General features: G+C 64.4%; 1 protein-coding gene across 2 annotated transcripts in view; it reads left to right on the top strand.

Annotated features, from left to right (window-relative positions):
* Positions 1–1855: 1855 nt before the first annotated feature.
* The window catches only part of TTYH3 (tweety family member 3), a 33169-nt gene continuing 18554 nt past the window's right edge, over positions 1856–16470 (top strand). Inside the window, exons 1-2 of one of the 2 annotated variants that reach the window (XM_040634697.1) lie at positions 1856–2057; positions 16212–16381. In XM_040634697.1, the coding sequence (XP_040490631.1) occupies positions 1935–2057; positions 16212–16381 (293 nt within the window). In that variant the 5' untranslated portion in view covers positions 1856–1934. Of the gene's footprint in view, positions 2058–13480; positions 13612–16211; positions 16382–16470 lie in introns of those variants that run through there. The other variant, XM_040634698.1, reaches the window with a different exon arrangement.

Genomic DNA, 16470 nt, shown 5'->3' with positions numbered 1-16470 from the left:
GTGCCTTCCTTCAGGTCATTCCGTTTATGGCAAACAGCACAAGGCTGAATCTTGGTTCTCTGGTTGGGTGGTGATTCTCATGCCTCCAGAGCAATGGTGGGCCCTGGGCCTCAGTTTCTCCATCTGTAGAGTGGGTCAGGATGTCTGGCCTTATCAGAGGAAAATGCACAATATTTTGAGGCTTCTGGAAACATGGAAAGAGATCATAGACCCCATGCCTCCCCAGGGGGACCCTGGTAGGTCTGCCACACTGGTGTTGGGGGCACGGGAGTCGGGATGAAGCAGGGGGTCTGTGGCTGTGTGACCTGCTGCTAATAACCAAAAACTACACCCTTTAGGGATGGAGAATATGACTTCTCTCTTCCTGCCAGGCCGTTATGCCCCAACGGGGTGGTATCTAAATATTCCCGAGGGTAGAAACCGCAGTTTTGCAAAGACCCCTCCTATGCCCATGGAGGCTGAGTGAGGCCTTTGCAGGAGGCTGAGTGAGGCCACCCAGCTTTATTACAAGAAAACAGACAAGTCAGGGCAATCAGGTGAGCAGAGGGACAGGCCTTTTGGGAAGCCACGGCCCCGTGTCTGCAAGAGCCTATCCCAGCCTGCCAGAAGGGACCCGTCTGCCCACAGAGCTGGCTGAACCTGAGCATAGCAGGTGGCAAAGTCCCAGGTGTAGGGAGGGACCTGTTTCTCAGAATGCAAGAGGTCCAGAAATCATGCTGCGGGGTGGTGACAAGCCGGAGCCAAGAGGATATGTACCTACTGCCCTGGGGTGCAGAGAGAGGGGCGAGCCGGGGCCAGCACTTCTAGCATTTGCAGACTCCTCCGTTCTTGGGGCTCCCAGCTGGACTTTAGCAAGCATGATGATGCCTAGTAGGAAGTGTGACTCTGTGGCTCCAAAGTCCACACTGGGCCTTCCCTGGCCATCGCCTTCATTTCCAGGCTCAAGGAGGCCAGGACGGAGCACTGTCTTTCTCTTAGGTCTTAACAGAAGACACAACCTTCCCCAAAGGGGTGGCCAGGCAGGGACTGGATCTCCCGCCCATCCCCTTACACGCTCTCCTGGGTCACACACACTTCGATGTCCTGAGCACTTTCACTCATTGTACTTCCCTTTCGCAGTCAAGGGCGTTGATGAACAGAGAGCTCGTGTAACTTGTTCAGGATCACACAGCCGTGGATGACCAAGCCAGGCTGTGAGTCCACACCATCGTTCTTTGACAGCCTTGCGGGCGACGCAGGCTGCTCGCCAGGGAGGCCGGCCCAGCCCCTCCAGGCCGACCCCCGCAGAAGCTCAAGGAACGTGCAGTGGTCAAGCCAACAAGCGAGCGCCCTGGGAAGCGCGGCTAGGCGAGTGGACGTGCGGCCAGGGTTCCAGCCCCCGTCCCACCCCCACCTGCGGGTGGAGAGAACGCGGCCGGGCATCCACCCCACCTTCCCCGCCTGGCGCCCCTCGGCCGCGGGGAGGGGCCCTGGAGGGCGGACCCTCGCCCAGCGAGCCAATGGTGGGACGGGGGCGGGGCCGGCGGGCGGGCGCGCGCGGAGGGGCGGGGCCGGCGGGCGGTGGGCCGCTGGCGGGTGGACAGAGGGGCAGGGCCGGGGGGCGGTGGGCCAATGGCGGCGGGGGCGGGGCTGGGGAATGGGGGCCGGCGGGCGGCAGGCCAATGGCGGCGCGGGGGCGGGCGGCGGGCGGCGGGCGGGGGCGCGCGGAGGCGGTGGCGACGGCGGCGGCCGCGGCGGCGAACAAAGAGGCGGCGGGCGCGGGCGGCCGAGCGGAGCCGAGTGCAGCCGAGCCGGGCCGAGCCGGGCCGGGCCGGGCCCAGGAGCGCGCGGGCGATGCGGACGGCCAGGCTGGGGTTGGCGGACCCCTGAACCCCTCGCCGTCGGGCCAGCGAGGGAGCCCCGCGGCGGCCCGCGCCTCAGGCGGCCAGCCCGCCATGGCCGGGGTCAGCTACGCGGCGCCCTGGTGGGTGAACCTCCTGCACAGGCTGCCCCACTTCGACCTGCGCTGGGAGACCACCAGCAGCCAGTTCCGGCCCGAGGACACCGACTACCAGCAGGTGACGCGGCGCCCCCGGGTCGGGGGTCAGGGCCCTGGGTCACAGCCCCTCCTTTCGAAGGTCCGACGACTCCCGAACTCCCCCGCAGTCAGTCGAGGGTCTCGGGGGGCCCCCCTCCCCGAGGGTCGCCGCCGCCCCCGTGCTCCTGGAGGGTCACGGCCTCCGCCTTCTCCTGAGTCACAGCCCCCTTTCTTCTCCAGGGTCTCCTCCTGCGTCCTGGGGCTCCTTTCCGTGAGCGTCTAAAGACCCCCATCCCGCATCGAGGGTCCACGGCCCTCCTGCAGATTCTAGCCTCCCTTGGTGTCCCTTAGGCCCTCCTTTCTGGGGTCATGTGGAGCCTCCTCGCTTCCCTCCATGGAGCCCCCTCTGCCAGCTGTTAGCTCCAGCCCAGGCCCCTGCCCATCACCTGGGGCAGCCCTGACCTGGGGCCCTGCAGAGCCCCCAACCCAGAGGAACCGGGGCTCTGAGACCGAGCTGATACCTGAGAAGACTGGGTGCAGCCGGGAGGGGATTCCTCGCTCCCTCCCCCAACCCCCAGCTGGGGAATCCCACTCCCTGCCAAGATTTTGGTGGGTGAGTGAGCTGGGCAGATGTCAGCCCTTTCTGGCCGGCAGTGACCCCCTGCTGGGTGGCCAGGCTGTGGGGTTGCACACAGTCCAGTGTGTGCTGTGGTGACACCGGCTGCCAGGAGCCCCTGAGGAAGGGAGGCCCGGCCACAGGCACTCAAGGTGGGCCTCCGTCTGGGAGGCTGGAAAGGGGCTGAGCCTGGGCAGAGGGGGGGGGCAGTGGGAACCTTTGCAGCCTTCTCCGCAAGGGGCCAGGCTCTCCCAGTAGGACCCTAGGCCTGGGGTCATGCCAAGCCCAAGCACCACCCCCCTCACTGAGCCACTGTCATTTGAGTGCAGGGCAGGGGACAAGGCTGTGGGCATTTCCTTCCTGCTGGAGATCCGGATTCCAGAAGCCCATGACTGGGAGGCCTGGTCACCCGGAACACCCCTAGGGTTCTTTCTTTCCATTGGTCATTGCAGAGCCCCGGGTGGAGTGGAATGGCCTTGCTTGTCAAGATGGCCTGGGAATCCAGGATTCCGTGGACATGATCACAGTGTGCTTATGTAGAACCATGTCTTCCCTGGTCACCCTTATCTAGAGGAAGAGAACCGGAAGCAGAGAGCAAGGGCGCCATGGGCACCCACCACTCCCAGCCTCAGTGCTCACCTGGGTCCTGCTCCCCCAGCCCTGCTGATGTGTTTCCAGGCAGACTAGAAGGGGGCCAGGGATTGGCCCAGGCATGCCCAGAGACGGCAAAATTTTTATAAAGCTCGACGCCCACGTTCTAGAAGCCCAGCCTTGGGGTGCCGACCAGTGTAGGAGCAGCACCCTTCTGTGCCCCCCGGGGCCTTCCATATGTCATGGCTCTGCCACGTCCGTCCCCTGGCTCCCGCAGGCCAGGGGCTGTGCTTTACTTTAGGAAGTTCTCTGCCAGTTATCAGTTGGGAAGCTCTGGGGCCGCCCCTGGGGCCACCTGGAGTGTCTGGGACCTGCACAGAGCTGGCCTGCTGGCCTGCGGGCTGCATCTGCCATGCTGCCAACCTCGGTTGGACCAGCTGCTGCCCCTCCTGCCCTCTGGCGCTCCTGGGACACGTGGGGAGTGAGGGGCCGATGCCTGTAGCCTGTGGGGGCCTCCAGAATGGTGGCCACCCCCCCCCCCAGCTCACCCTGACCCCCTGCAGGGCCCTGTGCCCCTGAGAGGTCGCTGGTGTCTGCCCCCAGCTTGTGTGAGCACGGTTCCCTCCTCCGCTGTGGGAGGGCTCTGACTCACTCTCCTGCCTCCTCTCTGCGGAGCAGAATTAGCCACTGAATAATTCACGGCGTGGAAACCAGCCTGTCTCCATCCCCCGCCGCCTCTGCTCCTGGCTGGGGGCTATAGAATGAGCCAGGCCTGGACATACTCCTCCCCCTGCCCTCCCGTGCTGGTGCTTTTGGGCCAGCACTTGACCTCTCTGATCCTTCATTGTCACATCCTGAAATCTGGGCCGGCACACTTTTGTGGGGTCACAGTGGGGGGTGCAAGGGCCCTGTGCTCTTGCTCCATTTTTGGTTGCAATAGACAGAGCTCCTTTCCTGGAAGGCTGGGCAATGGGTCAGTGTGGGCTGTGGCCTGGAGCCCCTTCCTGCCTCCCCTGGTGGAGGATTCTTCGGTGTGGAGGGGGGAGCAGCTGTTCCCATCCTATTTCCTGCTGGTGGGTGGTGGAGCCCTCATCCTCCTGACCCAGGCACCCCCTCTTGGTCTGGAAGCCTGTTATGCCAGCCCCCACCTGGGCTACAGGGTCTGGCAGTCCCCCACCCCCCATGTGGCCTGGGTCCAGCTGGGGAGGAGGGCTTCTGCCTTCTGGACTACCCAGGGGAAAAGTGGGGCCTGGGTCCAGGGAAGAGGAGGTGTGTGTGGCATAAGGAGACCAGCCTTTGCCCTTCTTTGCTATGTCCTGCCCCCACCATCCACTGTTGGGAGGTCTGGTAAAATCCGCTGGAAAACCCCATGACCTAGGCCCTGTCTGGGCACACTGTGTGGGGCTGTCTCTCACTAGCCCTTTCTCACACAAGCCTGGGAGTTGAGGATGATTGTCTCTACTGTACAGATTAGCAAACTGAGCCTCGGAGACCGGATTGGCTCAGAATCACATAATGAGTAGGTGGTAGGAGCCAGAGTCAGTCCTGGGAGGGTGGAGTCCTCCTGGGTCCCCCTCTCCCGGCCCCCTGCAGGGGTTGGGAGTCGATACAGGGCTACTCTGTGGGCTCCCAGAGCCCTGGCTGGTCCTACACTGGGGACTTTGGAGCCTCTGCAGGAGCAAGGGTGGCCTTTCTCTTGGGACTGAAGGTCTCGGGCTCCCATGTTCCCAAGGCTTCTGTCCTGGAGAAGAGGGGCTCCATGGCCTTTGCATCCATCTCTTGGGCCCCGTGATGTTTGCAGAATGGACACATTATAGGGAGGGTGCCAGTGTGTTTCTGTGGGGGCTGATGGGATCTGTGGGTAGGCAGAAGGAGGCAGAGAAACTTCTGGAGTTTGCTCTGTGCTACCCCGCCTCCCATCTGCCTGCCAGGAGGGGCTGCTGGTCTGGTTCCTCTGGGGCTGGGGTGGGGACTCTCATTTTGGGGGGGGGCAAGAGGGAGGATTGCAGGCCCAGAGGAAGGAGGAGACTCCCTGGTGGCCGCACAGCTGAGCGGAGCCGGCTGGGCCCCATGTCTGGGGGCCTGATGTGGCCTGAGGCCAGCCTGCTCTGTGGTGATGGTAGGGCCTCTCCTGGCTTTGGGCAGGGGTCCCAGAATCTTCTCTTCAGGCTGGAGAGTGGGGGCCTGCAGCTCTGTTGTTTCCTGTTTGTGTGACCTTAGGTGGGACCAGCCATCTCGCTGGGCTTCCTTTATGGAGTCTGCCCCATCAATCCCCACCAGCCCTCACGAATCCCCTCCCAAGCCTCTCCACACCCCCGTATCCTGAGGCAGAAGTCAACTTCACTCTCTCTGCCCTCAGCCTCTCTTATTCTTGCGTGCTCTCTGCCAATTCCGGGTTGGTGGGGGTGGGCTGGAAGCTGTGAGGTGATGGAAGGGTCAGGACAGGGCCTGCAGGAACGCAGTGGTCAGGGAAGGCTTGTTGGAGGAGGTGCTACCTGGACTGCCGTGGAGGGTGTCAGCCAGACAGTGAACACCCAGAGGGCTGGGACTTGCCTGGAGCCTGGCATTAAGTGGGGACACTGGCTCACTTTCCAGGTCAGATGGTAGCGTTCACCTCATATTGGCTCAGCATGTGGGGCCTGTTTCTTGTCAGTACCCTGACTGCTGGGATGTTTCCATTGAGACCCTAAAGATAAGACTGAAGTAGCCATGCAGAGACCTTCAGGAAGACGGTTCCTGGCACCAGGAACAGCACATGCAAAGGCCCTGAGGCAGAGAGAAGCCTGAGCTGTAGCCCCAGATAAGGGAGTCTGAACGTCCTGCCTCGGGAGGTAGTGAGCTCTCTGTGCCCAGCGGTATGTGAACCCAGATCGGGTGGCCGTTTAGAGGTCAGTTTTGAGCTCTGGGTTGTATGACCGTCAGGCGCCAGTGGTCTCCTAGCTACGACCACAGCACATTGGTCCAAAGCTGAGACTCAAGTGAGGTCAGCCACGTACCTGACTGAGGCTGGTGGTGGCACTGCAGCCGTGTCCTGTGGGTGGGCTGGCCCTGTTCTTAGCCTCCTCACTAATACAGAGGTTCAAAAAACTGTGTATCACCCGTCCTCTCATTTACAAAAGAAGTAACACTCATGGAACATTTGGAAAATGGGAAAAAGCATGAAAAAGCCCCCAGCAAGCCCCTCTGGCTGGATTCTGTCCGTGCAGGTCTACCTGTGGGGTGGGTGTCACTTAAAACTACAGTCACACCGTGTGCCCTTACTGTCACCGCCTTTGGGACCTTATTGTTGGCCCTGGGTTCTCGATGCTTGGTCAGTGTGCCGATAACAGTCAGGATGCTGAGGCTGCAAGTGACAGAAACACCGAACGTGACCGAGCTCACAGAGGAGTGGGCGGAAGCTTCTAGAGCACCCTGTGCATGTGCAGAGCTGAGGAGCTGGACGTTGGGGGTGCAGTGGTGGGCAGACAGGGTAGCCCCTGCTGGAACAGATCGACTGGCTGTTTCCTTTTTGGCGGGGGGTGGGGGGTGGGGGCGAGTGCGGCCTTTGGTCACTTCTGCGCCCACGTCTACACCTTGGTGGCCGTGTCAGTGGGGGAGGTCCCGGAATCCTGGCACATCCCCCGCTTGGCGTTGGTGTGGGGTCTGCATCATCGGGCCCCACCCTTACACCTCTGGTGGCTCCTGGTGTTCAAGGGCCTGGGGACGTGGTGAGGAGCCGTGTCCCCGACAGCATCCTGCTCTGCACAGGGGATGTGCGGGGAGGGACGTGAGCTGTCTTGGCCCCAGCCGGGGGCTCTTGGGCAGGCTTTGGGCAGGCTGCACTGTGGCTCTTAGCCCAGGCCACGGCTGCTCACACAGAGGGGCTCCCGCTGGGCTTTTTCTCAGCGTTTCTCTGGGCGGTCGCACAGTGGCCTTCGGGGAGGGCGTCGTGGTCCCTGTGGCAGCAGAGTCAAGGCCGCTGGCCAGCCAGCATCAGTGGGCTGGGAGATGTGTGCCGGCTCCTGGTCCAGCCTGCGGACCCCCTTTTCGTGGACACAGCCCTCTTGCAGAGACTCCCTGGGACCCCCAGCGGGGGCTGGCTCTGGGGAGTGCAGCAGGTGTTGGGACCGGGCCCCGCCCCCACTCGCTGCTCTGCTGACTCTTCCACTGGAGAGGAGGAACCGAATCTGCAGCCCAGGGACCGGGTCACAGATGCGGGAAGTGCCCCCCGGAGTTGCGGCATGTGACCGGGCTGGTGGTGGGTGTGGCAGAACCCCAGGCGTGCCTGCATTAGCCCTGTGCCCGCCCAGGACGCACAGGGCCCTCGCATGGCTCCGCGGGGCTTCTGCTCTTGGCTGGCGTGGGGGCTCACAGCCACACCCAGGCCATTGCTGTGCAGTGTGGTGAGGCTCTGTGGGCACACGCTGGGCCCTGTTGCCCAGAGCAGGGAGCCATCGCACTGTCATTGGTAGGGGCCGTTGTCCAGAGGGTACCCTGGGCTAACGTCAAAGGAGGGCCCCAGGAATGCCAGGGTCTGCCCTGGGGTACCTGCCAGAGATGGGACGGCACACGGCTCCCAAATCGGGTGTGCTGTCTGCCCGGCAGGCTCCTGTAGGGTCTGTGGCACAGCGGACATCTGCCAAGGCACCGAGTCTGCTTCATGCTCTGGATGGGGCTGGGAGGGCTTCGGTGGGCTTCGGCCAAGGCCAGGCCTCCAGGCCAATAGCGGGGGCAGGAGGAGGGCTGCAGGGAAGGTGCCTGGGTATGGGGTGTGCCCCCAGGAGCAGCACCAGGTAGAGGGCCCAGGGTGGGCCAGGGTCTGCAGGTGACAGGGGGGGTCATGGGAGAGGGGCCGTGTGGGGCCCCTCATGAGACTCCCTTTCCACGGCCCCCCTGCCCAAGGCCTGGGTTGTTGGGTGCCCAGATGGGCTCGTGCACACACAAGCCCGCACATGGGGGCCACCTCGGGCCTCAGCTGGCGTGCCCCTTCCACTCCCCAGAGCAAGCTGGCTGAGGCCTGGGTCCCCACAGGAGGGGCAGGAGGGCTATGAGGAGTAGGTGTGTCGAAAGGGGCTCTGTTTTGTCCCACAGGCACCCACTGTGGTCGGGCCTCTGCCGTACTGGCCAAGGGCGTGGGGTGAGGCCGGCTCGCCCACAGCCTGAGCGGCCACCCCCTTCTTCCTCTGAGGAGGGTACCGGCCCACTGTGCCCCCCGCCCAGTTCTGCGCGCTCTGGCCCCGTGCTCTCCGGCTGGGTTCCTGACCATCGGGAGGGCTGCTACAGAAGCTCTGGTGTACGTCCGGCCCTGGCCCCCGAGTCTGGGGTTAGGCTGCACCCCCTGAGCCACATCTCCCTGGTTGCTGTGTGTCCTGGCACTCGGCTCGGGCCTGCCCGATGATGGGACTGGGCCCATCTGGTGGCTTCTGGCTGCGTCTGAGGCCAGTGGCCTGGGTCTACCGGGGGTGGCCCGTGAACAGGCGCTTGCCGACAAGCCTGGGGAGCAGCAGAGGACTTTCCTGGGGGTCATGCTGGGAAGCGTGTTAGAGCACCAGGACCAAAATAGACACCCGCCGTGGGCAGGGCAACTGCTATGCTATGCCCTGCCATCCTGTGACCGTTCACTCTTGAGCCCGTGTGGCGCGTGCAGCGGGAGAGCGGGATGGCCCCGCACCTGGAGGGCGGTGCGCGGGGGCTGGGTTAGGGGATAACCCACCAGATCTTCTCTCAGAGCCTTCGGCCCAGGTCCCGCCTCGCCACGCCTCTGCCCCCGTGGTTCCTGGAGGACAAGGGCGAGTGTGGTGTGGACCCCGTGGGGACATCAGGGCGTAGCTGCGGTGTGTCCGTGTGCAGCCTCCTGCTCCGGGTCTCAGACCTCAGCGTGGGGGGGGACTTGGACAGACAGCTGGGCCCCTTCTGGGCTCCCACTTGGCCGGCTGCTGGCTGTGCGTTCTCCAGGATGGCCACGAGCTCACCGTGATGGAATTCACGAAACCCAAGCCCAGCTCAGTGGAAAATCTGTTTTTAATTTCTGGTCGGCATCTGGGAGCCGCAGCCAAGTGTGTTCGAGGGGTGGGGGGCTGCAGGCCCAACAGCCAGCCCGGCGCCCAGCTCCGCTCCGTGGCCAGGGCCCTCGGCACCCACTCAGCCAGGCCCGGGAGGTGAGGAGGGCCTCTTCTGGACTTTCCTCAGGAGGTCTGTGTGCGCTCAGACCCTGCTTCCCATCACTTCTGTGTATGGGCCTCCGGCGTCCCTTCTGACCTCAGGCCCCTGGCCTGGAAGGTGGGTGCCGCCCCCTCCCCAGGTGGCCTAGGGACCAGCAAGGCCGTGTGTGCAGATGGGCCACACCGGGTGCTGAGGCAGAGAGCCAGCCCTAGGGGAGTGGGCAGCACTGTGTGGTGGGAGCCCTTCCCGGCAAGGGATCCCGGACAGAGGAGCTGGGGCAGCGGCCCAGCCCAGGCCCAGGGCTGCAGCCGAGACACGTGTGGGTTCCTAGAGGGTGCCTTGGGGTTTGGGATCCCGCCAGCCTCCTGGACACCCTAGCCCGGTCTCTTCCTCTGGAGGAAGGCCCTTGGGCGTTTGGGGGCTGGGGTACGACATTCCCACCGGGAAGCAGTTGGAGGGTCCTGCTGCTCCTGTCCCCCCGCACCTGTCTGCCCCCACTCTATCCACCAGAGCCCCTCGGGACGCAGGCCTGCAGCCTGGATCTCATGCCGGGCCTGTGCCCAGGCTGTCCCCCTCTGGAAGCACGCCCTACCTCTCATGGTGCCCTGCTGGCGCTCTCTGACACTTGTTTTTGCACCCCTGGTCGTCTGCCTGGCTCCCACGGCCTCGGAGACTGTGGGGCCTGCCCTGCCGAGGTCCTGGGAGACGCCCTCCCCGCAGGGGCTGTGTCTCTTGTACCCCGTGTCCCCTCGTCAGACACGGTGCTGAATCTGGATGCCCATGTGCTGCTGTGCCGTGGTCTCAGGCTGGCCCTGGACCAAGGGCCTCCCCATTCCAGTGAGGCAGGGGTGACCAACAAGAGGATATTGGGGTGTGGGGCAGTGAGGTCCTGGGCCCCTGGAGGAATTTGGACTTGCCTTCTCTTTGGAGCCTCGCCCTTTACTGGAGGAGCTGCCTTGAAGGGAGGGGTGGTGCAGGGAGGGGTGGGGGCGAGCTGAGGGGTAGGCCTGCCAGCCATGGCCTTCTCCAGGGGCACCCACCTTTGCAGGGTTTGGGGCCTTGCCGGCCCCTCTCGTGCCATGGGCAGTGGGGAGACCTCAGGCACAGAGGCTCCTCTCCAGGGAGACAGTCCGTTGGAGGTTCCGATGTGTGGTCCACGTGTGGCATGCTCCCGCACAGGCTTGCGTGCAGCCGTGGCCGGGCTGCCTATTGCTGCCCGGGGTCCTGTGTGGCTACCCTGGCCTGGTGGCCTTGGGCACATCGGTGTGGCCTGCGCTGAAGCTGAGCCTGGCGCTGCACATGGGTGGGGTACAGATGCCCAGGCACTGACAGGCCGTGTCCAGGCCAGCGGTGGGGTGTCGAAGGGACAGGCCCGCGGCTTTGAGCCCCTCACACCATGGTCTCTGTCAGTGGATGGGGCCAAGCCTCCTGCTGCAAAGCTCTTAATAAGGTCTGGTGACACACTGTGGGCCCTCCCCTCCCAGGGCTAGCTTGGGGCCCCCAGTACCCCGACTGCCAGCAAGCCTGGGCTGAGCCAGGTATCCCCCCATCCCGTACAGGGAACGAGCTTAGGCTCACATGGAAAACAGCTGCTTCCCTGGGCCCCCTCCTGCCCCCTGCTCCCCCGCCAAGGCTGGGGTCGTCGGTCCCTCGGCAGGCCTCAGACCTGGGCCAGAGGAGGCTCTAGACCCCAAGCTCTGGCTCACCAGTGTTTCCAGCGTGGATGGGGGCTCTGGGGGGCCTCAGGGCTTGCAGGAGAGTGGGTGGGCACAGGCCAGGGCAGGGGGCCGTGCTCTGCCCGGGACTGCAGGGGCCTTGGGAGGACAGGCTGGTCTGGGGCTGAGAAATGAGCTGGAGAGCCAGGAGGGGCGGGAGGGCCACACTGAGGCCTCCCCGCAGGCGCCTTCACAGAGCCCCATGTGTTCTTAGCGCTTCAGGTGGCTGGCAGCCAGCACTGTGGCCAGCGGTCAGGATACGGGCCCGAGCGTCTCGCCTCGCCTGACCGAGTGCTGACATCACTTCCATCACAGACGGAAAATTCCATTTGGTCAGGGCCCAGATGCTGATCAAACATTTCCCATTCTCTTTCTGAATGGGTCCAGGGGAAGTGATGGGGACGCCAGCTCCTGGCAAGGGGAGGCGGGGCTGCCACGGGAATGCCAGCGGAAGGCTGTTCTCTGGGAATCTGGCCTTAGGAGATGGGGGCAGAGGTCACGCTGGGCGCCCCTGTGCCTGGCTTGTTCACCCAGCTGGTGACAGGCTCTGCAGCTTCGCCCTGATGGGCTGGACGCCCCCCCTCCAGTGCCACCGAGCCCCAGTGCCCCCCTGTGTGAACCGGGAGGGTGCTGGCACCTTCCCTGGGGGCTGAGGGGAGCTGTGGAGGTACAGGCCCAGAGCCTGCCGTCCTGCCAGAGATAAAGCTCCCCAGCCGCTCTGACCTTGGGGTGGGGAGCCAGGGGGCCAGGGTTGAGTGCCAGAGGGGGCACCGCCTCTGCTAAATTGATGAGCTCAGCGAGGCCTTTCCAGCACCCCCCCCCCCCCGGAAGGTGTGGGCACACAGACCCCGTTCTCCTAGTCACGAGGCTTCCTGGAGCTGGGCAGACAGGCATGGTTACAGGGCTGATGTGTGGGTGGCAGGGGGGCACCTGGGCTTCTGCCTGATGTCATTGTTTCCAGGGAAGCCTCTGGAAAGTAACTTACCCCCTTGGTACTCAGCTCTGAGCCCCAGGACATATGATCACCGTCTAGCCAGGCCCTGGGGCTCCCTGGGCAGTGGTCCTCCCCTAAGCCCTGCTCCTTGACTGGCTCTGTGAGGCAGGTATGGGATGGAAGTGTCCTCCACCCCTGTGGCTGTGGCGGTTATGCCCCATGTGTGAGGCAGCCTTCCCCACTTCCCAGTCACGGCAGGTGTCCCAACACCCAGGTGCTTGGGACCAACCCCCCGCCCACAACCCCCAGGAACTCCAGCCACAGGCTGCTGTTCCTGCCTCTGCTGGGGAGATCACAGGGTGACAGCTTCACGTGCACGTGTGAGTGTGAATGTGGGCGTGAACGTTTGGGAATGCATGGGTGTAGATGTGCGCGTGTGAGTGTGGACATGCGTGTGCAGGAGTGCACATGTGGGCATAGCTTGTCCGTGAGCAGCCCTGGACACCCCCCCCAAGCAGTCAAGGGGCCCACCCTCTGCCCCCAGCCCACCGGGCTGCATGGTGGCAAAACTGGCCGTGGAGCAGCAGCCCTCGGCACCCTGACCTTTCCAGGGGAACCTCCGTGGCGGTGCTGTTCTGTATGTTCGCAGGGACAAGCTCCTGCAGTCCTCACAGTCCCCCCGGCCAGGAGAGGGACGCTCTTGTCTCCACTTTATAGGTGGGGAAACTGAGGCATGGAGGTTGAAGTCACTGACTCGAGCTCACGTCTTTGAGCCAGTCTGAGCGGCACTGGAACCTTGGTGCTTTGGTTCCCAGCAAGCTGGACCGCCCCACGTGGGCATGAGATTAAGGGTGGATGGGGGGAGGGGCGGAACACCCCTCCCTTGTACCTCGGTCTAGCAGCAGGCAGTTCTGGGCTTCCTGGTAGCCAGTCAGGGGTGTCCCTCCTCTCCATCTTGGCTCCTGGGGGACTGGGCACCCTCAGGGCCTGTGTGACCACGCCATAGACGGAGAGGGGCCCAGTTCGGCTGCCAGGGGCCTTCTACCCAGGGTAGCCCAGGGGGCCGGGGAACGCTCACATCACCTCACAAAGGCGAAAACGGGGTGCAGGGAGTGTGGGGCCTGACTGCATGGGAACGCTCACGTGGCAGAGCTGGGCTCAGACCAGGGGCCTCCCACGCGCAGCTGGAAAGAGCTACTAACAGGTTTCTGGTTCTGCATTTTAATTATAAAGTTAGTACAAGTGTGTGGTTTTAAAAAAAAGAAAACCCCAAAAGACCCACAACAACAAAACAAACCAAATCAAAGCTGTAGGAGAGGACCCGAGAAAGGTACAAGCGTGACTCCCGCCCACAGGGGCGCGGCGCCCCTCCCTGACCTTCCGGACGAGGACAGGCCAGCTCAGGGAGGTGCCCGGCCGCGGTCATCTCACAGACTCGTCCCGCTGTGCTCCCCCGTCCTGCTCTCTCTGGTTTGCGTGGCCTGGCTCGTGTCCAGCAGGCACGGCCCCCTGCTCCCTCCACCGGCCCGGCAGCTCCGGGGGCTGCGGGCAACACGCCGGGGACCTGCCGGGCATGCACCTTCCTCGGCTCCCAAAGGTGCGGGGAGCCTCGCCTCGCTCCAGGTGTGGGGGTCGCGCTTGGCCGGTGGTGCTTCTCTTGCCTGTTTTCCCATCTGGCCAATGGGAGTGGGTGGTCCTGACACGCCTGAGGCAGGGAGCGGGCCTGGGAGCGCTCTGGGGAGTCGTGATGACAGTGAGCGCCGGGCTGGGTGGCTCTGGTCCCGGCTCCCCCACCTCAGGACGAGGTGCGTCCGTGTGTGTATTTGAAGCCCCACTCCAATCCCACTGTGTTCTCTGTGTGTGTGGGGGGGGTACGGGCAGGAGAGGAGGTGGCACGGTGGCAGGGCAGGGTTACTCCAGCCAGGGCCGAGGGAAGGCTGTTAGAGCAGAGGTCACCTCCAGGGGTACTGCGAGCATGGGCGGGGACAGGCTGGTGGGCTCGGCCCCAGAACCATGGGAACCAGGGTCAGCAGGGCCTTGAAAGGGGGCTCGTTGTGGGTGTGGTGTGGTCTCTGAGGGTCTGGGGCAGGGTGGAGAAGAGGTGGCAGTGTCAGGACATGGGGACTGGGGACCGGAGGGCGGCCTTGGCCATGGAAGCGCAGACGTCCCGAGTGATCCACGGCCCCAGGGGCAGTGCTGTGTTCTGCCCTTTGCCTCTGCCTGGGCAGGAGGGGCTGGGCAGGGCCTGCGGCATCTCAGGTCAATGTCCGGCCTGTGCGTGTGGGGCACATCCCGGGGACCCAGCAGACAGTGCTCTTGCAAGCACTCTCCTGTTTATTGACGGCCGTGCTGGGCGGGGGCGGTGCCTGATACCAGGACCGTCACGGTGAGCCCCCTCCATGACTGGCCTTTGGCCCCTGACACGCCCCTGATTCCGGCCTGGAGACTCCTGGCTGCGGCCTGGGTCTCAGGAACACCCTCTGTGACCCGAGCGCCCCTGCCCTCCAGGAGCCTTGGGCTGATAAGGTGGCACTGAGGCCAGCTCCCCTCCCCCTGCCAGCACGTGAGCAGGGGTGGTGGGCGGCTGCACCCCAGGCCTGAAGGAGGAATGGAGGGTGCCGGCCCACTGTGCCCAGATTACAGCACGGGGCAGCCCATGGGGCAAGGCTGTGGCCTGTGACTGCAGCCACACGGTGCCACCCTGGTCTTCCCCAAGATGGGGCCCCCACCCTGTGCCTCATGGTGCCTCCAGACAACACCCGGCCCCCAGGGCACCCATGTTGCTTTGAAGTTGGCTGGAGGGCCTCCCTGGTCAGGTGGAGGTGGGAGAGCCCTACCTCAGGTGTGGGGGGCTGGCCAGGGATGGTGGGCCTGGTGGGAGACCTTTGGGACCTGCGGGCTCCTGGGAGGGTGGGGAGTGCCATCCTGCCCCTGCTGCCTGGCAACCATCTCCTGGGAGACAGCTGCTGGGGGCCAGGTAGCGTCCCAGGGCCTCTGTGGTTGAGCCTCTCTTCCCCAGGGGGCCCTGCAGGGGGGCAGGGGGGCATTCCACCCCCCAGAGCACTCCAGGGCTAGCTACGTTGCTGAGCGTTCAGACATGGGGAGGGCGGGTGTTTCCAGGTCCTGGTGAGGCCCAGTGTCTCTGTGGCAGTGCCAGTGAGGGCAGCGTGGGTGCCCACACCACAAATCTGATGGCCCGTGGGGTGGGTGCCACCGTGTGTTGGATCTTCTGGTGGTACTTACCACCCCCCCATGTGGTGCACGTGGTCAGGCCCAGCCCACAGCCCTATCAGGCCACCGCCCGCACCCCAACAAAGGATGTGGGCAGAGATCCCAGAGGGGCCGTGACGTGGACGCATGGGTCCTTCCTCCATATCTTCTCTGAAGCCAGTTTCTTTACCAGTGAAATGGAGGGGACACACTGGGCCAGGCGAAAGGGAGAGCGTGGTGCCCAGGGAAGGCAGGGCTGACACGTGTTCCAATAGATGGAGGCCCAGCCCCGGGCCCAGCCCGCAGTGGGTGTCCCTGCTGGATCAAGTCAGCCACTTCCCATGGGGGGTGGTGACCTTGGTGACAGGAGGGTGCTGCAGGGGGCACTTAATCCCTGGTGACTCTTGGGGATGTGACTGGAGAATTCGGGGCCCTTCTGGCTGCCCAGGGTCAGGGGGGTTCGCAAAGGCAGCCAGGTCCAGAGCACTGTCCACGCTGAGGGGGAGGGCCCTGCTGTGTGCCTGGCCCTACGACAGGTGTGGCCTTCACTGAGACTCTCTACCAGCCTCTTTTGGGGAGCGCATTCCCCCCGTTTTACAAAAGAGAAAACAGGCTGTGGGAGATTAGGGGCCTTCCTCAGCCACAAGGCCAGCAGCAGCTGTGCTGGCCCTGCCCACCCAGCACCTTCTTACTGGGTTTGGTCAGGGGCCCCTGTTCAGACACGTCCTGCCTTGGGCTCCGCTGCCCAGGGCCTGGGAGGACCCCATGGCTGTGCCCACCCGGCCCCTCCGAGTGTGGCTTAGGTCCAGTCCTGGTGGCTCGTGCAGGGTTAAGGACGGGAGTCTGGGGGGTCGCAGGCAAGCACCCAAGTGTCCCTGGGGCTGCAGGATGGTTCAGTAAGAGTGCCCCCCGGGCGCGGAGTGTTACAGGTGCAGCAGAGCTGGGCGCACGCCCACACCTCCAGCACCGCCTTCCCACCTCGCACAGGCGCTGCTGCTGCTGGGGGCCGCCGCGCTGGCCTGCCTCGCCCTGGACCTCCTCTTCCTGCTCTTCTACTCCTTCTGGCTGTGCTGCCGGCGGCGCAAGAGCGAGGAGCACCTGGACGCCGACTGCTGCTGCACAGCCTGGTGCGTGATCATCGCCACCCTGGTGTGCAGGTGAGTGTGGGGCGGGGCGGGCCAGGGAGGGGTGGCCTGATGGGGGCGGGGCCAGGATGGGGCGGCCAGGCCGGATCCCCCCCCCCCCC

The sequence above is a fragment of the Ursus maritimus genome, unplaced genomic scaffold, assembly GCF_017311325.1.
Source record: "Ursus maritimus isolate PB19 unplaced genomic scaffold, ASM1731132v1 scaffold_2, whole genome shotgun sequence".
Classification (NCBI taxonomy): domain Eukaryota; kingdom Metazoa; phylum Chordata; class Mammalia; order Carnivora; family Ursidae; genus Ursus; species Ursus maritimus.
This window is presented reverse-complemented; position numbering and strand designations above follow the sequence as displayed.